The following is a 22177-nucleotide window of genomic DNA, read 5'->3' as shown; positions in this document are numbered from 1 at the left end:
CAAGGGGTTCAGAAGGTACACTGAGTTGATCGATGACTAAGCAATACACCTCCCCCCACACCCTCCCCTTTTTACGAATAGCATTCATAACCCCTCTATCGTCGTCTCTTTAAGATAAAGAGTGTGTGTTCCAAATTTGGTTGAGAACGGCCAAAGGGTTCAGAAAGTACACTGAGTTGATCGATTACTAAGCAATACCCCTCCCCCCACACCCTCCCCCTTTTCCGAACAGCATCCATAACCACCCTATCGTCGTCTCCTTAAGATAAAGAATGTGTGTTCCAAATTTGGTTGAAATCGGTCAATGGGTTCAGAAGTTATGCTGGAACATACATACAAACATACATACAAACATACAAACATTGAGTTTTATATATATGGATGGATGGATGGATGGATGGATGGATGAAATAATTTGATATCATCATTCGGCCGTTTTGCCCAAGGCCCATATTTCAAACAAATCTTAACAGAGCATTAGTGATTAATCATAGATTTAATCACGATTATGAATAATGGGTTAATTAATCATTATTCATTAATCATTATCATACATAAATATGATTTAATCATCATTCACTAATCGTTAATCATAGAATTTTACATTTAATCATTAATCACTAAACATATTCATAATACAAAAGAAATACGACTGGAAGATTTGGTGTTTTATTGTGTGGCTTTCTCAGTCTAATTTAGTCAAAACGATTAATTTTGTTTTGCCCGACTTTTCGGCCTGTATTTTTGGCCTTTTTCAAGGGTGAAACAGTCTACAGTCTAATAACGAAAAACGGTAGACTGTTTCACCCTTGAAAAAGGCCGAAACGTCGGGCAAAACAAAACGAATCGTTCTGACTAAATTAGACTGAGAAAGCCACACATATTCATAATTGTTTTGAATTAATTCATTACTAGCAGACCCGACGACTTTTGTTTCCTCTAAAATGGATTTATTTTCCTGATTAGTTCTCGAGTTATGCAGAAATGTATGTTTCATTTGTATGGGAGCCGCCTTTTCCAGAAGGGAGGGGGTTCGAAACACCACAGAAACATATCTTCTCTTCCAAAACCTCCTCATGCCATTTTTGATTAATTCTCGAGTTATGAAGAAATTGGAGTTTCATTTGTATGGGAGCCCTCCTTTCCAAAGGGGAAGGGGTCTCGAACCATCTTAAGAAACTTCCCCGGTCCCAAAAAACTCTGCATACAAATTTTCACGCCGATCGGTTCGATGGTTTCGGAGTCTATAAGGCTCAGACAGATAGAAATTATTTTTTATTTATACAGATTCATCAATCTTAATCATTGCATACATCGCTTCTATTCATTATTCTTTGATCATAATCATATAATTTTTATAAATTCAAATAGCCCAATTTAATAGTATGGTATTCTCGTTAATAGTGGTAAAAACATCGGAACAGCTCAAAGGGTGCTCCCCAGTATTGCAAGTAAGGTTCGCTTCGAGTGACGTTCGCCGGTTCGATTCCCTCAAAATATGTGGACATTGAAGAGAAAGTTGTTTCTGGTGCGTTTTTTGTGCCAAAGGTGTTTAATTGCACCAATACAACAAATGATAAATGTTTCGAGAAACACCGAGAGTAGTCCTGCCAGCAAAAAGCAATAAAATGTGCTTATTGTGTTTGGAATCCACGAATCTCACGGTTTTCAAGAATTCCCCGTGTACAAAAAGCGCATACAAAAGGGGAAGCGCACGTTGGTACAGCGCTCTAAACAGCGGAAATGGTGGAAATGGTTAAAGCGTAAGCAACATCCGCCACTGAGGGAATCAATATTCGGGCAACGCCTAACAATATACTCTTTGTCATCAACGGAGTTAGTTACTGACAAACGCACCTAGCGACAAACCTTTATCCGAACCCGAACACAATATGACAATAATCATTTGCCTTGCACGCTCTTATATTTCCGAGAATATGATGCTAATTTTGTAATCATTGTTCGGTTCTCGAATATTTCCATAAAAGCAGAAACTATGATAGCATAAAACCGAAATTTGCTCTAGAAATAATGCAAAATAACGGGTTGAAAAGTTAGCAACAAGATTGTCTTCTTTTTTGTTGCTGACAAAATTTTTCAGATCTTTGTCATTCAGGATTTTGTTTTTACACGATTTTTTTTGCTCGTGTTTTTGATGGTGTGACTTCAATTTACCACCAAAATCTTTGCAACATGTTTAAAAAAATCCAGAATAAATCGAAGAAAAATTACATGATAATTAATATGCGTTAAACATTCAGGATGAGTGCAAAATTGAGAAAATGTAAATCGTGTAAAAACAGAATCCAGTGTATTATCTCCGACAAAAACAAAGCTTTGTCGTTGGTTCGCTTTTGTCGCTTGTTTCGCATGCGCGTTCCAGAAAAATTGATTCTCTGGCCACTGCACAACGGGGTTATCCCCGAAAAAAAGGCAGTAAACTCAATATCTCCGGAAACCACTGGACTACATTCCATGGTTTTATACCACGGTGTCTTTGTCCGAAGAGGCTTATTTCCAAAAAATCAGTACCTCTGAAACACCCACCACGAGAAAGTAGGGTATCATTTGAGATTTTTATGGAGTCAGCACAAAAAAAAAATGTTCTAGATCCCCCGATAGAACATTTTAGTTTACCCACGATATGAAAGATGATATCATACACTTTCGCGGGGTGGGTGTTTCAGAGGTACTGATTTTTGAAAAATAATATTTCCCCTTAAAGGATACCAAAAGATAGACTTTTTAATTTAATGTTCACATTCCACCAGTTTCCGCATAATGATGATGTGTCCACCTTTAATAAAGTTTATTCAAGTGGTCCTAAATATACGGTGACGCAAACGACGAACCAACATCGAGGGTCCATACATTTCCATGGTCAGTTCGATCAACAGTTCGATCTTTTGCGATGAGCAATGAACGGACCACAATTAAATTGTCACGCTGACCTCAGCATAGGCGCCCCAGAACTCTTATCCATTAAGCCCAGGGCAAAACAGACCATACAGCAGCACCTGGTGCAACACTTTAAGGCCTACATAAGTAACCAATCTTTCGACAATAAAGCAGTTGAATTCTTGTCCTCGGTTCTTACATAATATCGGGTAACTATTCTATATCACAGCCAAGTGTCCTGTCACGGTCGCCATGTAACACTTCGATTGTACAACCTACACTCCACAATAAACTTAAAGAAAATATAATGTTGTGTTCAGAAGAACTTCATCCCAGCGTATTTGTAGGTATTACAATTGTGAATATGAATAGCTCATATGGCAAATTTGTTAATACAATAGATGACTCTATTTATATGAAAAATATAACCAAACGTTGTGCCTTTAATTCACTACAACACATTGCAAACAAAAATCAATCAGTTTTTTTTAATCTTGCGTTTATTTAGAAGGCTCATTTGCCATTTGGCGTTACGGAGCCGGAAATAATAAAATCAATCAGATGAAGAACCGTGAACAAAGATTGGGGGTAGACAAAATCGGGTCAATACTGTATACAAACTGTATCTTTTTCAGATCTTGAAGAAATATAATTCAAAAACTGTCAAATCGGGACATTGAAGTTCTTGCATAGTGAATATCTTCCCAAAAATGTACTTACTTCTTTTTTCCGCTACAGTGCTGCTGCAATAGTGAACTATTAATACTAAGAGCACGAGAAAATATTTCTGCCTTCCCATGGTGGATTACCACAGAGTGAGCAATCGCCAGTTCACTTTAATCTATCACAAAATACGTTTCAATACTAGCTCATCATTTTTCGTCATGGATTCGCACCTCCTAGAAAGTAAATTCCAAACTAATGATAATGCATAATCTTCGATGGTTGCTGGTAGTCGATGAGCAGTATTTATGTTCCACTTGTTGAAAATAAACATAGACTCGTCCTGTTGCTGATTACAACGTAGCGAGAAGAATATCGTCACAACGGCAATGCGCTCTCTGGGCGAATGTCCCAGTAATAAATACATTTGATTACTACGCCATGGTTGTATGTCCGGGTACTCCTGATTTCATTCGAACACGTTTCCAAGATAATCTCTCGTCACTTTACGTCAAACGTCGCAGGAGCTGACACTTATAATATTTTTTTGAACTTCTTGTTTCAATACATAATTCACATTTTTCAATGGTTGCTCTCAGCCACTTGTTTTACTCCGTATTACTTCTCAGATTATACTCCACACAATATAGCTTCATAGGTTATGTAAAATAGTATATATTCACTGGGCTTATAATGGTCGTTTGGATATTTAGATAATGCAGCACTCATTATGTATTTCGTTGTACGCGTTACGTGTCGAGATAGTTAGGGAAATCACAATCGAATGAAAATTTTAATATGGTTTTTAGAACTTTGATGGCAGTATCACTCATATATAAAGACGGAAGTTTAACACATAATTGCACACAATCACATTTTCAAAAGATAGTTCGAATATTCTTCTTAATGATGCATGAATGTTCATGAACTCGATGGAGAATTGGAAGTAACATAAAGGTACATTATCACTGCTGATTGCTTCGAATTTACACTTTTTTCAATTATTTATTTATTATTTATTCCATTTATTTCAACGGAAGGTTAGTGTGATTAGAAAAAAATTCCTATCTATAAGGAGAAGTTGTACATGTCGCGTGATCGATTATCAAACAACATCTTTTAAAAATTGTAATTATAGTTGAATTTAACGTATATTTATCTATTGCTGAAGGATCAGTATTTTGTTTTTTTTTTATCAAGATTAATATCACAATTGAGTTCATTAAATAAAAAAAACTAATATTTGTAATTGATAATTAAAACATGGATGTTGCGCATTTGTACATGTTAATTTCATATCTTATTGATTTGCATTTGATGTTAATAGTAGTATGCATGAAAGTAAATGCATATCTATTTCTTGAATATACATATAACAGTTACAAATTTCAAAATGACTATTACGTAATAGACATTTCAAGTTCCACGTTGCAAATCCATCTCATTCATTTGATTTTTTTGTTATTTTGGGTTGAATTTTGCTTTCAACTAACCGCCGAGACAGTCGCACTTTGATAGCAAATTGTCTTAGGCCGCACACTATCCACAGATTATCTACGTTGGATACAATTGAGTACCACTTAGTCCACTTAACTTGAGACTCAAAGGAGAAAACGCGACCGAATCGAACCGAACGTAAGAACAAACTGGCAAAATTGTGAGGTCTTTCACATCATCCCGGAGATAATGATGAGCTTGTTATCAGTGATCCAATGTCAAAGGTCTTGTGTACATATTCATACATACTGTGTGCGGAACATCACCGACTGAATGAAAGCCAGTTCATCGTAATCCATGTACTGCATATATGCTTAGACACAACCGAAAAATAAAACAAAAATGTCAAAAGCGTGCAGAGTCCGATGATTAATAAGTTCACAGTTCGAACATGAATCTGCATGCACATGAGGAAGAGTCGAACACACACGATAAGAATGAAGCACGTGGCTTTGTGAATGAAACCTGTAGGTTTCAAGACGGCCGAAGGATTTAATCTAAAATCCCTCTGTTGTGTATTGATGCGTGGCCGTGGCTGTGGTCTTAAGTAATTTACCTTGGCGTGACGCGCGACCGTTTGAAAATCGACGCATGCTGCATACAACCGTCAAACAAGTGGAAAACCACAATGTAAGCTGTCTTCGTCGCAAAAGTGCATTTTTTAACGTTAAGGTCACTCCTGACGGAATCCAAGTTTAAAAGCTCGCGTTTTCGGGGGAACGCCACTCGATTCAGAGGCGGCGCACAACTGTCATTTTTGTTGATTTAGCTTTGCTGCGTCGCAGCATGCGTGAAATGATAAAAATGACAGTTGTGCGTTGCTTCCAAATAGAGTGGTGTGCCCCCGAAAACGCGAGCACTTTTAAACTTGGATTCCGTCAGGAGTGACCTTAAATTTTGTTTACACTGGGTCAAAAATGTCCGTATGCGCAGCAGATGCTATGTACAAAGGCTTTGCCATCTCTCACCACGGCTTCTGCGAGTTAGGGGGCCTACCTAGGATGTAGTGGGATTTGGCAGTGGACTCTATAAAAAGCTACATGTGTTCGCAAGCAGGCTCAAAGCCTGGGAATACTCCGCTGGAGATTGAAAGCTGGAAAATCTTTTGAACTGGAGCCAGTAGCCATTCGATACTTCTTTTAATAAAACAGGATGGCACCCCATCAGGACCGGGCTCATATGAACCCTTGAGTTGAGATGCGGCTTTAGTAATAAGTTCAGCACTCACGTCAATGCTAACCAGCTGTTGGTTAGCCAAGCGGACGTCGGCGGACAGTAGCTCTTCTTCGAACACACTGGAAAATTTAGCCGAAAAAAGGTTGCAAATGTCCTGTTGCGTGTCAGCAGTTTCGTCATTGAGAAACATGGATGAAGGCAATCCGCCTTCCTTGCGCTGTTCATTTATGTAATTCCAGAAAGATTTCGGGTGAGTTTTTAGGCGTTGTTGGATCCTTCTTTGATAGCGTCGGAAAAGGAACCGACTTAAGCGCTTGTACTGATAATTTATGCTGACATAGTATCGTTTCAAAGAAAGTGAGCGGAAACTTCTTGTGCTGAGGCAGGATTGGAGTGTTATGCAGCGTACACACCAGTCAAGCAGTTTGACGAACATTGACTCCACCCCTCGTTTAATCAAGCATTGACCATGTTCTACAAACTGCAACACGAACACTCAATTTGTTCGATCAACAATATCACACACAAATGACCGACACGCTAACTTGAACACCAACCATCAACAAATATATGACAGTTTGTGCGACTTCACTACAAACGCTCAAACATGTTCCGCCCCCGACAGGTCAAACCAAAATCAAACCGCTTTATTTTTTTTCAACCTAGCCGCCAACTGTCAAACGGTTATTCTAACAACTTCACACACGTTCAAACAAAGCAGCAACCGAAGCATTTTCTTGGGGGTGGAGTCAATGTTGGTGCAACTTGTTTGAGCGCCCAAATAAGTCAGTCAAGTCGAGTCAAGTACGGGACACTGAAGACGAATTTACTGTTGAGGTCGAAATACGTATCTTACTTAATACTTGATGGGCTACAGCTCTTCGATGAACCTACGCCGAATGGAGTATCCTTCTCCACTGGACTCGATCCTGGGCCAATCGCTTCCAGTCGCCCTGAACATTGAGCGCCCTCAGGTCCTCTTCAACTGCAAAAAGCCATCGTGTACGCGGCCTTCCACGAAGCCTGCGGCCTCTTCCGGGGTCTCTACTAAATATTATCTTCGCTTGACGTTCTTCCGGCAAACGAACAACGTGACCAGCCCACCGTAGTCTGCCGTGTTGTATAAGCTTAATAATATCCAGCCCTTTATACACCTGGTACAATTCGTGATTCATGCGACGCCGCCAGATGCCGTTCTCCTGTTTACCGCCGAGTATTGTCCGCAGCACCTTACGCTCAAACACTCCGAGAGCTCTCCGATCAGCCTCCTTTAACGTCCATGTCTCATGGCCGTATAAAGCCACCGGAAGAATCAGAGTAGTATACAGCGCGAGTTTTGTTTTCGTTTGCAGACTACGGGACTTAAGCTGGTTACGAAGTCCGTAATAAGCCCTATTTGGAGCTGCAATACGCCTTTTCACCTCGCGGGTAACATCATTATCGCACGTCACTAATGTTCCAAGATACACAAATTCTTCTACTACTTCAAATTTTTCACCATCCAGCACTATTTCGCTACCACCACCACTAATGAACCCACGTTGATTGCCAGCGACCATGTACTTCGTTTTGCTGGTATTGATCGTGAGTCCAATCCTCGCTGTCTCCCTCTTAAAAGGCGCAAAAGCCTCTTCCACGGCACGACGATCAATTCCGATAATATCGATATTGTCCGCAAATCCCAGGAGCATATGCGATTTTGTGATAATGGTACCGCTTCTTTGCACACCAGCTCTCCTAATCGCTTCCTCGAGCGCTATATTGAACAGTAGATTCGAGAGTGCATCACCCTGCTTTAATCCATCTAAGGTAACAAATGACGTCGATATTTCATCCGCAACCCTTTCATGGTTCGTGGAACTGAAAAACTCTTCCATAGCCCACACTCCGGAAGCACTGATGATGATAAGGACGTATTCTACGTGCAGCTGGAATGTGAGTACGACAGCTGCCCAAGCCAAGACGTCAAAAGCATCATAGGAGATTCGAACGCTCAGGTAGGCCAAGACGAGGAGTTTAGACCAACTATTGGAAAGTTCAGCGCTCATCGAATGACGAACAAAAACGGTCTACGACTAATTGATTTCGCCACCTCCAAGAGTATGGCCATTCACAGCACCTACTTCCAACACAGCCTTCCGTATCGGTACACCTGGAGATCACCACTGCAGACAGAATCACAAATCGACCACGTTATGATTGATCGACGGCATTCTCCGACATTATCGATGTCAGGACATGTCGTGGTTAAACTGCACCCAATACAAGATCATTTTCTTGAAATTAGAAAAAAGATCATTTTCTCAATATTAAATAATTGTACAATACCTATTTTAGGAAAGAAGATATTTATTTCTATTTGGAGATTTCCGTTCGAATGCTTACTACAATAATATTCATTCCTTATCTCAAGTGTGGCATTCAAATTTTCTTAAATTTCTGTTGTTTTTTATCACTGTTTCTTTCTGTCTAGCATACTAATATCCACTTTTATTTTCCCTTCAGTTCGTTCAACTACTTGGTATGAACCCTTCTTGCTTTAATCTGTATCGAAAAAAAAATTCTCGCATATCGCGCTCGTAAAATAAGCTTTCCTAGATGAGTACTTACATTGTTTGTTGTTGTTAAGAGCCCCCTCCGTATCATACATTCTTGTCTATCATAAAAGTTTCTTTAATTGCATTTGTTGTCCTTCTGATATCGACTGATAGCAATGTGATGCTATTGCTTCGTTTTCTCTACAATTGGGGAAAGTTGTGATTTGTATGTACACTTGGAATCTTGCTTGTAACGGCGTAATGCTTTTTAGCTGTTCAGGAGAAACTATAATTAATCGAGAAAAATATCGTCTGCGACCGTTTTCGCGCGCTCTTTCCAAAGCTGAACATTCTGTTATTTATGTATATGTTAATTTTTATTGTTTGAATCAAAATTTATATTACCTTATTTTCAAAACTCTTGTTTCACAGACCGAACATGGGATGTTTGTCATTTACAAATGTCATCAACTTTGGATGGTGATTTATTAAGGTTACTGCACCTGGGATTTAGATCATGTGACCATTCGAACCCTATAGGATTGTGGGCAAGTTGTTTTGTTTCAAAGGACTTTTTCAGCAGTGAGCAGTGAACACGCTTGATAACAATAGAAAATGGACAAAATTGATCCCGAATTGCTTGCGAGTACGACTAATATAGGAACGTGTTATTTGTATTGGAGCGGACACCATAGAAAAATATGAATAATTGATAGGCAATTATTAAGAGTTGTTTTGGTGTTAATATTGTGATCTGAACCGTAAATAAAATGCATTCGTTTCAAGGTTATTTTTTACAGCAGTAGCTCAATAAAATAAAATGCATACACAATGTTATATGAGTTCCACTGTCTTTGATTAAGAGATTGTTCTTACGTGGCTCAGGTTTTATTCAGGAACTGTGAAGAGAGTAAACAAATTTTCGAATATAGCAAAGATGTAAAAAATATCATTCTCTCGAAATAGTCAAGAATTACCTCCAGGAAATCCCCATACATTATTCGAAAAGCACACCATACATTTTTTCCACCACTTAATATCAATTAAGAATTTCTTTGAAATGCTTTCAGATAAGAACATTGTAATGCCAAGAGCATAAATTTTAAAATTGCTGTAATATTTTTGAAAAGATGCAAAATTCTAAGAAACCCGAGTCCTGATTTTGGAATGAATCTTTTAACGCCATTCGGTAGTAGAATGTATGGTCCATGGGAATTTCGTTTGTATTACGTCTGTTTCTCTAGCATTGAAGTGACAATGTTCGAAAGACGATTGATCTCAGCATCTCCAAATTAGCAACAAAAAATTTAATGAGTATTAGAATAGTACAGCGGTTCTCAACCTTTTTCTTGAGAAGTTCCCCTTCGATTTTTTTATATTCATGGAGGTACCCCCTATTTTTTGCTGTAAATGAAAATGAGCATAGCTTATAAGATATATGGAAAACGGATTTGGAAACTAACACAATCCAAAATATTGTCTGAAATCTTCGTAACTCTGTGAAACTTTGCAGTACAAATTCAGGTTATACATCAAGCTTCCTGTAAGACTTTGATGACATTTAGAAGCCTCCGATCCTCTTGAAAGGAAACTTTCTAGACTCTTCAAATTAGAATCCCGATCATCTCGAAAGAAGGCTTTCGAGGCTCTTAAAAAGAAGCTTTCGAGCCTCTTAAAAAAGGCTTCCTAGCCTCTTGAACGGAGGCCTCCGAGCCTCTTAAAAAGAGGTTTAGTACATCTTAAAAGGACGCTTCTGAGTCTCTTGCAGGAGGCTTCCAAGCCTCTTGAAAGAAGAACTCCAAGCCTTGGAGAAACGCATTCGAGCTTCGTGATAGTAGGCTTCTGAGAATCATGAATAGAGGCTTCCGAGCCTCTTGGAAAGAAACTTCCTAGCCTCTTAAAAGAAAGCCTCTTGAAAGGAGGCTTCCGAGCCTCCTGGAAGGAGGCTTCCGAGCCTCTTGAAAGGAGGCTTCCGAGCCTCTTGAAAGGAGGCCTCCAGGCCTCTTGGAAAGGGAGGCCTCTGAGCCTCTTGAAAGGAGGCCTGAGCCTCTTGAAAGGAGGCCTCCAGGAGCCTCTTGAAAGGAGGCCTCCGAGCCTCTTGAAGGAGGCCTCCAGGCCTCTTGAAAGGAGGCCTGAGCCTCTTGAAGGAGGCCTCTGAGCCTCTTGGAAAGGAGGCCTCCTGAGCCTCTTGGAAAGGAGGCTCCCTGAGCCTCTTGAAAGGAGGCTCCTGAGCCTCTTGAAAGGAGGCTCCTGAGCCTCTTGAAAGGAGGCCTGAGCCTCTTGAAAGGAGGCCCTGAGCTCTTGAAAGGAGGCTCCTGAGCCTCTTGAAAGGAGGCTCCTGAGCCTCTTGAAAGGAGGCTCCCGAGCCTCTTGAAAGGAGGCTCCTGAGCTCTGAAAGGAGGCCCTGAGCCTCTTGAAAGGAGGCTCCTGAGCCTCTTGAAAGGAGGCTCCTGAGGCCTCTTGAAAGGAGGCTCCTGAGCCTCTTGAAAGGAGGCCCTGAGCCTCTTGAAAGGAGGCTCCTGAGCCTCTTGAAAGGAGGCCCTGAGCCTCTTGAAGGAGGCTCCCTGAGCCTCTTGAAAGGAGGCTCCTGAGCCTCTTGAAAGGAGGCTTCTGAGCCTCTTGAAAGGAGGCTCTGAGCCTCTTGAAAGGAGGCTTCTGAGGCCTCTTGAAAGGAGGCGTCCGAGCTCTTGAAAGGAGGCTTGGAGCCTCTTGAAAGGAGGCTTCTGAGCTCTTGAAAGGAGGCTTCTGAGCCTCTTGAAAGGAGGCTCTGAGCCTCTTGAAAGGAGGCTTCCGAGCCTCTTGAAAGGAGGCTTCTGAGCCTCTTGAAAGGAGGCTTGAGCCCTCTTGAAAGGAGGCTTCTGAGCCTCTTGAAAGGAGGCTCTGAGCCTCTTGAAAGGAGGCTTCTGAGCTCTTGAAAGGAGGCTTCCTGAGCTCTCTTGAAAGGAGGCTTCCAGGCCTCTTGAAAGGAGGCTTCTGAGCCTCTTGAAGGAGGCTTCCGAGCCTCTTGAAAGGAGGCTCTGAGCCTCTTGAAAGGAGGCTTCTGAGCCTCTTGAAAGGAGGCTTGAGCCTCTTGAAAGGAGGCTTCCGAGCTCTCTTGAAAGGAGGCTTCCTGAGCCTCTTGAAAGGAGGCTTGAGCCTCTTGAAAGGAGGCTTCTGAGCCTCTTGAAAGGAGGCCCTCGAGCCTCTTGAAAGGAGGCTCCCGAGCCTCTTGAAAGGAGGCTCCCGAGCCTCTTGAAAGGAGGCTCCCGAGCCTCTTGAAAGGAGGCTCCCGAGCCTCTGGAAAGGAGGCTCCCGGGCCTCTTGAAAGGAGGCTCCCGAGCCTCTTGAAAGGAGGCTCCCGAGCCTCTTGAAAGGAGGCTCCCGAGCCTCTTGAAAGGAGGCTCCCGAGCCTCTTGAAAGGAGGCTCCCGAGCCTCTTGAAAGGAGGCTCCCGAGCCTCTTGAAAGGAGGCTCCCGAGCCTCTTGGAAGGAGGCTCCCGAGCCTCTTGAAAGGAGGCTCTGAGCCTTCTTGAAAGGAGGCTCCTGAGCCTCTTGAAAGGAGGCTCCTGAGCTCTTGAAAGGAGGCTTCCTGAGCCTCTTGAAAGGAGGCTTCCTGAGCCTCTTGAAAGGAGGCTTCGAGCCTCTTGAAAGGAGGCCTGAGCCTCTTGAAAGGAGGCTCTTGAGCTCTTGAAAGGAGGCTTCCGAGCCTCTTGAAAGGAGGCGTCTGAGCCTCTTGAAAGGAGGCTCTGAGCCTCTTGAAAGGAGGCTTCCTGAGCCTCTTGAAAGGAGGCTTCTGAGCCTCTTGAAAGGAGGCTTGAGCCTCTTGAAAGGAGGCTTGAGCCTCTTGAAAGGAGGCTTCCTGAGCCTCTTGAAAGGAGGCTTTGAGCCTCTTGAAAGGAGGCTTCCGAGCCTCTTGAAAGGAGGCTCTGAGCCTCTTGAAAGGAGGCTTCCTGAGCTCTTGAAAGGAGGCTCTGAGCCTCTTGAAAGGAGGCTTGAGCCTCTTGAAAGGAGGCTTCCTGAGCCTCTTGAAAGGAGGCCTGGAGCCTCTTGAAAGGAGGCTTCTGAGCCTCTTGAAAGGAGGCCTGAGCTCTCTTGAAAGGAGGCTCCTGAGCTCTGAAAGGAGGCTCCAGAGCCTCTTGAAAGGAGGCTCCCTGAGCTCTTGAAAGGAGGCCTGGAGCCTCTTGAAAGGAGGCTCCAGCCTCTTGAAGGAGGCCTGAGCCTCTTGAAAGGAGGCTCCTCGAGCCTCTTGAAAGGAGGCTCCTGAGCTCTTGAAAGGAGGCACCTGAGCCTCTTGAAAGGAGGCTTGAGCCTCTTGAAAGGAGGCTTCCAGGCCTCTTGAAAGGAGGCTTCCAAGCCTCTTGAAAGGAGGCTTCCAAGCCTCTTGAAAGGAGGCTTCCAAGCCTCTTGAAAGGAGGCTTCCGAGCCTCTTGAAGCCTCTTGAAAGGAGGCTTCCAAGCCTCTTGAAAAGAGGCTTCCGAGCCTCTTGAAAGGAGGATTCCGAGCCTCTTGAAAGAAGGCTTCTGAGCCTCTTGAAAGGAGGATTCCGAGCCTCTTGAAAGAAGGCTTCTGAGCCTCTTGGAATGAGGCTTCCAGGCCTCTTGAAAGGAAGCTTCCGGGCCTCTTGAAAGGAGGTTTCCGAGCCTCTTGAAAGGAGGCTTCCGAACATTTTGAAAGGAGACTTCCGAGCCTCTTGAAAGGAGGCTTCCGAGCCTCTTGAAAGGAGGCTTCCGAGCCTCTTGAAAGGAGGCTTCCGAGCCTCTTGAAAGGAGGCTTCCGAGCCTCTTGAAAGGAGGCTTCTGAGCCTCTTGAAAGGAGGCCTGAGCCTCTTGAAAGGAGGCTTCCGAGCCTCTTGAAAGGAGGCTTCCGAGCCTCTTGAAAGGAGGCTTCCGAGCCTCTTGAAAGGAGGCTTCCGAGCCTCTTGAAAGGAGGCTTCCGAGCCTCTTGAAAGGAGGCTTCCGAGCCTCTTGAAAGGAGGCTTCCGAGCCTCTTGAAAGGAGGCTTCCTAGCCTCTTGAAAGGAAATGCGAAATTCTCCTGCCTCGTTCACAGAGCCCACTGTCAAACGCTACCAATTCCTAGGCAGGCACCACAGCTCGCAGTTGGCCTGGGAAGGGATTGTCAAGCAGATAGTCCCTGCTGCCTAAAAAAGCCTTCATGCCTCTCAAATTGAAGGCTTCTAAACCTCTAGATTCTAGATTTTAGTCACTCAACTTTTTGTCAAACAACGAACTCCATCGTCGTTGTCACCAGAGGTCGATAGCAACAGAAATTCGAAATCGGAAGTGGGGCTGAGACGGCCACACTCTACGTAGGGGCGGAAACGAAATCTGTAAACAAGCATTGGACTGGAACCTAGCGGAACATCGCAGCAGAGGCTCATGGTGGCGAAGCCTCAATAAAGAAATAAAAGAAGTCGACCGAAATCTAACCTGAGGTGTACAGGATCTATAAAGTAAAAAAAAACTTTCTGTCCTTTTGATCTTTTGTTCCACAGCCCTTCATACCCAAGCAACCAAAAGTTCACATTTTACTTAAATTTGTTCCTAACCGAACCAATAAGTGCACTCTTGGTTCACATCGAGTTTCTAACAGCTTAACAGAACTTCGAAGTTCACTTTTGCGCTCCAGCCATACAAAAAATTACTTAAAATGCAAGCTGATTAAGCCAAAACATCCCATCTTATCCGTACTTTTGGTTGCTTGGGTACACTATACTGGAAGTGATGGGCAGGATTGAATAACTTTTGATTTGCTGATTGCCATGCATATTATCTACAATACAAAGCTTTGGAATCTAAAATTGCGCAATTATCAAAAATGTTTCAATAAGTTTTTACATATTTATATTGTAATACATCCGCCATTACGCATTTTGATCCGAGGTACCCCCTGGGGCCGGCAAAGGTACCCCAGGTTGAGAGCCGCTGGAATAGTAGAAACAATTGTCGTCGTAGTTACCCACACGTTTTGCCAGGTGTTCCTTCTCGAAATATTTTTCAGGAATTTAAAAAAAATCCTCCCTAAATTGCCTAGAATTCCTATTCGAATACCTCTAATTTTAAGGAACCTTTCATAAGAATTTCATGACGAATTCCATTTAAATGTCCTGCAAAATTTCTGAAGGAATGGCTCTAACACTTCAGAGTATTTTCCATGAGTAATTTTTGAAGGTTTTTCCGGTAATGTATATTATAAACCCTATGTAAATGTGTTGAAATGACTACTGATGTATTTTTGGGCTTGATTTTAAAAATGGTAGAAAGAATTTGTCGAAAGTTCCAATAACACAGAATTTTCTTTTTACAATTTATTTAACCAAAGCCATTGAAACATTTGAGGGTGTAATATAAATATTTTAAAATGAATGGTTAGACGCCAGATTAAATATTCGGTATTCCTTCACCTAATTTCTCATGAATTCTGTAAAAATTTCGATGCATTAAATACTGATCGACTTTTCTCAGCAAATCTTTATTTTTGTTCTTCTTCTGAGGGAGACCTAAAAAGGAGTTTGAAGAAATCTCATGACCCGTTTTTCTTTTCGGAAGAATACCGTAGCACATCAGATAGACAAGCAGCAACAAAACAAATCATGCTGAATTTGATTATGTCCGCATTTCGTAATTAAAAGAATTCGTAGTTACGGCTGCATAAATTATAATATAACTTATAACTTCGCAACATGCCTTCGAAGTGTCTAATGAATGCTAAGCTACGAGGCGACACTGTTCCAGTTGTGTAACGCCATGCCTGTGAGGAAGAGAAAGTAGGTTTCTAGGAACGTCCCTGAATAACTCTCTGCTATATTAATTAAGATATTTCCGAAGAAAGAAAACCTGAAAACTTTGTATGTACCATTTCTGTGCTATGTAGGAACTGATTACCTTGTTGGTCAATCAATGCTGACATCGAGTTGTTTTCTTAGGGCAGCAAATAATACTTGATGGTCTTAATACCGAATGAACTACATTTGATATGTACTACGTTGAATGATCCGATGATGTTCGCATGTTTGGTGTGTTGGCTCAGTGAATGTTCAACTCGAGAAAAATCAAAGCGGAGTATAGGGTCAAGGATTTTTTTTTTGTAATTACATTTGATTGTCGCTAATCAGCTATACATGGGTGGTAGAGTTCCGCAAGGAGAAAATCTCAAATGCCGTCTATTTAGCTTAAGGTTAAACATTTGTTCTTCTAGGAATTGGACGTTTCAGCTTTTCGATATAATTCTTTGCTAGCTAAGTGTAGCACTAATGACATATTTTTCGTTTTTATTTTTTTTTGTTCTCTTGGCTTCTCTCACATAAGGTACAGCAACAAATAAGGCAAGCAACATTATTGTTTTTCTTTTGTTGAATTTAAATCCCATGTTGAAATTAAACGTCGCTATTAGGATATTAAATCTCTCAGATTGAATGCTATTGGTATTGGCTGGAGTTATTCGTTTTGTACAAGCCTTCCACTAAAATAGAAAACCTTTGTCTGTACTAAAGCGTGTCCCGATAAAATGCTTGTGTTTCTTTATTTTGCCAACTTCATAATTTATCATATTTGCTTCTTTGTAATAAAAAGCATCCAATGTTTCGAACCTACTGATCGCGTATGACAAGCTACCTATCTAAGAATGAAACATTTGGTTCATTGCCTGCGTTTTCTGAACAGTTCAACTGCTTCTATGAGAGCTTTCATTTAATGCTTTGTTATAAGCGATCCTGGCTTTTTGTGCAACTATACAAGTGTGCAATACTATTTTTGTCTGTTTTAAATCTCGCCTATTTGTTGTTCAGCCGTTTCATAAATGCTTGTTCATTCTGTGACTTGTAAGTAGGTTTATGCGAAGTTCTGATTAAAATAAATCGTCGCAATCATCTACATCGGTCAGCATGGATTTAATTTAATGTATCTTATTATTTTGGCGCATTACCAGACTTAAATTTCTCTTTCTTTTGTTGTTTTGTCAGAATGTCATTGAAATATAAAAATTCACTTCTAAATGTGGTTAAATGATATTGGATTTCATATTCTACTTGAATAGGTACACAATTGGATGACTTCCGAATCCATCGTTCTGTATTCTTACTCACAGAAGGTCTAATTCAAGTTTAGAATTCCAATTTTAGCAGCAATGGTGTTCATATATCTACAGTAACAAAATATAAGTCTCAAAGATGTCTGTGAATTGATCCTCTCACGTTGCACCATTCCACGACTCTCTTGTCAAAAATGCTTCATTAATAACTGAATCTCACGATATGTAACAATACTGATGAACCCGTAGGCTACCATACATCAAATGAAGCTAAGTAATGGTTTCGTTCATGAAAAGTACATATGCTTAGTGACACAATACTGATGAACGGAAATGAGCTGATTATATTAACATAAAATAATAATAATTGCGGTTGCTAAGAATGATTACTCCGGCCTTAGTCTAAAATAAAGATTGAGAATTAAGAAAATATTTAAAACAGGAAACAAAAAGTTGTCTAACTCCACGGGGCATCCCCCAGGATTGTGTCTTTGGGTGAGAAAATCAATCTCTCAAAATTTCAGCTCAATCGCTTGTTGCATAAGTTGGCGGATTTGATTTGGGGATTTCATCCAAATAATATAGGAAAATACACCTTCGTCATTCATTTGATCTGGAAATTGGTTATGATTGCTCGATTGACCTCAGAATTGCAAAAACGGCAGTTGGTATGCTACAGAACAATTTCACAGAACATTTTATGATGATTAAATGAACTTTTATATAGGTGGGATTCGACAACATTTTTTTCTCAATGTATAAGCATGAAAATCGAGAGTAAGCACGCGCAGGTGATACTTTTTCAAGATCACATTTGTTTTAGAAAAAAAAACTAAGCAATCAATGATGAAAATGATGACGATTTGATGATTGTTCGTGCTTCCCGTGTCACCTTAAAGATCCATGAACCAATGCCAAAACATTTTAAGTTTTATAACGCTCTTGAAGACCATAATTTGCTCTTCAAGAGTGTTATAAAACCAGCATAAAACCAAAATGATACTAGGGATATTGGTTATGGTCTTAGAACCTCAACAGCAAATGGAGGAACTGCAACCTGTAACATCATGGAAACAGCTTAGTTTGAATTAATTAGATATGGTTTTTCACCTGAAGGAATTGTTGTTCCTATCCCCAGATTTGAATTTTTAGTCAATTGCCATGGGTCCACACCTTTTAAATATGTGTTTATTATCATCGTAAAAGATTTCCGTGCTGAAAGACCGCTCGCTGTAGCCTTGACCTAGACTCTGGTTAGACTCCTATCGATGTTGGTGACTCATCGTTATGAGCTGTTGGGTCTTCCACAGTCTACCATATCCTGTCGAATTCCAATTCAGTGCGCTGGATGCTTTAACTCGCAAACGGACACTGGCACGCATATAGTCTCATGATCATCATCAGTCATGTGCCGGTCCTGTGTATGACTCAGGAGAGAGGGTCTTCCGACAACCAGCTTCAGGCAAGTACACTGTTAGTAGGTTAAGCTTACTGCTTGGGGGTCGTACACATATTACGTAAGCACTTATGGGGGGAGGGGGGTCTGTCATTTTCTTACGCTCCATATAAATAAAAATTAAATTGTATGAAGAAAATCTTACATGGGGGGAGGGGGGGTTGAAAAACTCAGAAAAGCTGCTTACGTAATTAGTGTACGGCCCCTGATGTCTCACGTATACCAGCCGCCGTATTATTGAAGAACTTCAGGCTGCTCCGTATATCGTCGCAGCCAGCAAGCCATCAAAAAACGTTCCTAAGCATCTGCTAGTTACACCTACCATCAGGCTTGTAAAATGTCATCTGCATGTCATTTGACTAATTTTTTCTTAACTTTCTTCAGAAGCCAAATTTACTTCAAAATTTTAGATGTACGCATAACGCTTGAGTAGTGCTATATTTTTGTCCAAGGGTACATTGCTCTAATTATAACATCTGAGGCTAGGGAGTGAATTCTCTCCAAAATGTCACGTGTCATTTGACATAATGTCATTTGAATGACATTTTGCCTCCCACGCCCCAGATTACATATTTACAGCAATGTCTTGTTAGAAAAAGTTGAAGCCACATTTAAGCGGTATAAGTTCGTCATACTTGATAGTTGATAGCTAACTACTGAAAAAAGATCTGGGAATATTATACAAACGAATGCAAATGACATTTTACAACACTGCCTACCACCTTTCGGCATTCTCCTAACCACATAATTTCTGTGTACTACCACATTGTCAGAGGTTTGCTCAAAAAATTACTCAACTTTGTTTGGCGATATCCAGCTGTGACCATGACGTACTCGTTTCCACGAAAACGTAGCTAGAGCAGATATAAGTAGTGAAAAATTGTGAAATATCTCCCGATTACACATTTTTTAGATGTGATCGCAGTGATTTAACCAGTCATCATTCACGAAATGGTGGTGTCCTGGTCGCAGTCAGGAATTCACTGACAAATGAATCTGTATCGTTAGCCAATTCCGTTGACCTTTAGCAAATAGCAGGCCACATTAAGTTTAAGCGGCGTTCGCTTTTAGTATTTCCTGTGTATCTCCCGCCCAACTCTAGTATGGAGTCATACGTTGCTCATGCTAATGCTGTACGTTCCATAGCAGATGATTCCTCTGAGTCTGATATAGTTCTATCGATTGGTGACTATAATATTTACGCTGGCATTTCGGTGACGACATCAACGGGTACGTCCCTTCCAACGTTTCTGACACTGACACCGAGTTTATATCCCGAAAGCAATGTTCACCAATGGCTTGAGGAAAACTAACCATGTTATAAAGATTAATGGAAGACTTATTTATCTGATATTTACCACTCTCTTTGAGATCGTCGATATATGTAGTTGAGCCAACTTCTCCGCTACTGCCTATTGATACTCACCATAAACCAATCATCGTACTTCTTGAAAAGCATATCATGCCAACATTAACTGACGACGTAGACTATTTTATATATGACTATTCGGCATGTGAGTATTTTAGACGACATCGATTGGACACCATTTCTGCGATCTGATACTACAGTGAATGGAATGTTATCGGCCCTCCACGAATTTCTTTTTGAAGTAATCAACAGACATATTCCTCGGAAAAAGCGAGCCCCAAAGGCTGATTTTAATCAACTTTGGTGGACTCCTGAGCTACGTAACCTTCGCAACAATCTCCGCAAGCTGGGCAGCCGATACTTCCTAACAAAGAACGTCTCTGTTAGGGGCAGACGTGGTGATTTAAAGCTGGAATATAAAGCAATCCTTACTTCTGCCCACGAAAACTGTGTGCACTACGTTCAAACTTCCTTCCCGCTTCTGGAATTACACCAAAAAAAGAACAAATGACAATGGCATCCCTAGTTATGTGAAATATAATGGAAATACTTCACAAACAAGCAATGAATCAGCTAACCCTTTTGCAGCGTACTACTGAGTGTTTTCAGCAGATCATCTCCTGTCCATCGTCAGAACTGTTTTGGACAAATACTATCCTACAACACCAGCTTGAAAGGGTTTCCATTTTTTCTAGATAAGATTCGAACAGCTCTGAATGACCTTTACACATCTAAAGGTCTAGCAACAGACAATCTTCCTCCTGCATTTTTAAGGAATGCGCCGCTATGTTTGCGACTCCCATTGCGGCAGTTTTCAATCGCTTGATCCAAAGCAGAGCGTTTCCAATTGCTTGGAAAACCGCGTTCACAATACTGATCCATAAATCTGGAAGTTCAAATTGCGTTACCAACCATCGTGGTGTACCCATCCTATGCTGTTTAAGCTGAAAAGATCGAGAAGCTGATCCATAAACGATTGTACAAATCCGCTGCATTATTTCTAATTACTTGCATGGCTTTATGAAAAAGCGCTCAACAACAACAAATTTAATGTTACCTGTCAACCATACCACGAGAGCGAAATGGAATGGCAAGTGGATTTCGTCTCATGTTATTTTTGCAAAAGCATTAGACACTGTACCCCATGATATTATTATCGACAAGATGAATCACATGATACCTTGTATGGATTTCAGAATGGCAGAACTCTTACCTTTGATCGCAAGGCTTTTGTGACGTTGAAATGCAAGCATTCCAATACGTTTGCAGTGACATCTGGAATACCTCAAGACAGTTTCCTTGGTCCTCTAATATTTATAATCCACGTTAATGACCTTGGTTCAGTGATTTCATCAAGCAAGATTTAATATGCTGACGACCTGAAAACTTTCCGCATAATTGCATCTCGTGCTAACTGTGCTGTAGTTCAGGATTACATTAATCGTCTACTTGTTTGGTGTGGCAACAATGGTATGCGCGTTTACAGAAAAAAATGCAAAGCTATAACTTTCACACGCTCCACCAACGATGTCTTGCAGCATTATTCCATTGGATCGGATTCTTTGAACGATTCAGCGTTTGCCTGGAACCAAACTACTGACATCCTATTGTTTACACCATCGCCAGATCGTAACCAGGGTGTCCCGGGCACTAACTTTTTTTTCACATTGCTTTTCAATGATGACAGCGGGCTATGTCTATTGATGATGATGACACCGCGCTTGTCACATGCTCGCCTGGAACTCGTTACCATCGATTTAACGAACCCATCAGCATCATAACGTCTAAGGCATACACAGCGCTGAGTTTCATCCGTCGTCATGCTACCGGTTTCAGCATTGTTCACTGTTTAAACCCGTTTTTCTGTTTATTGGTCCGGAGCACTCCAGAATAAGCTTCATTGGTTTGGTCTCCATGTTTCCTGGTTCATACTTTGGCACTCGAATGAATTCAGAAGATCTTCATAAGGTTTGCTTTAAAACATCTGCATTGGAACGACATAGTTAACCTCCAAGCTAGCCAAGTCGTTGCAAACGGATTGACTTGGAAACTATTTCGCCTGAAATTTGTAAGTGTTCGAAGTTCAATGTTGAGTGTTTTTGAAAAGGATTAACACGGTGATCGCGAAAGGTAGAGGGCTGGTTTTGGGATATACCGAGAAAATAAGAAAAGTCAGGTGCGCTACCTTTCGGGGAAATGTAAATCTGGTTAGTGTGGACAGTTCCAAAAATACAGCCCATCGACCGAGTCCGTCAACATACTCGGAGAATCTGCAGGATGATCAGCGGGAAAGAAGCGAAGGATGAGACCCCCACCGAATAGAAGAAGTCAGGTTAGCGTAGGCTAAGAAAGTGGGACAGTGTGGAAGAGTGTCGGAAAAGTCCGAATAAATGTAGCGAACGAAACCAAAGAATCCGAGTTTTTCTGCGCTTCAGTGCAGTCATTTCTTGTATCTCGAATCTTCCCGTTAAGCATGAGGACCCTGAGGCTTTATTTTATTCACGGAGTTTCAGGAAGGCTCCCCGCTGAGTTACAGCGACTGTTTATCTTCGATTTCCTCACAGAGAATCTGGATT

General features: G+C 41.3%; 1 protein-coding gene across 2 annotated transcripts in view; it reads right to left on the bottom strand.

The window, feature by feature from the left end:
* Positions 1-5193, bottom strand: part of LOC134212310 (uncharacterized) — a 71595-nt gene extending 66402 nt beyond the window's left edge. The window contains exons 1-2 of one of the 2 annotated variants that reach the window (XM_062690042.1): positions 5055-5193; positions 3619-3797 (exon numbers count right to left, since the gene is read on the bottom strand). In XM_062690042.1, the coding sequence (XP_062546026.1) occupies positions 3619-3697 (79 nt within the window). In that variant the 5' untranslated portion in view covers positions 3698-3797; positions 5055-5193. Of the gene's footprint in view, positions 1-3618; positions 3798-4965 lie in introns of both variants that reach the window. The other variant, XM_062690043.1, reaches the window with a different exon arrangement.
* Between the last annotated feature and the right edge of the window lie 16984 nt (positions 5194-22177).

This window comes from Armigeres subalbatus, chromosome 2, assembly GCF_024139115.2.
Source record: "Armigeres subalbatus isolate Guangzhou_Male chromosome 2, GZ_Asu_2, whole genome shotgun sequence".
Taxonomy (NCBI): domain Eukaryota; kingdom Metazoa; phylum Arthropoda; class Insecta; order Diptera; family Culicidae; genus Armigeres; species Armigeres subalbatus.
The sequence above is the reverse complement of the archived record's forward strand: the minus strand, read 5'-3'. Positions and strand labels throughout refer to the sequence as shown.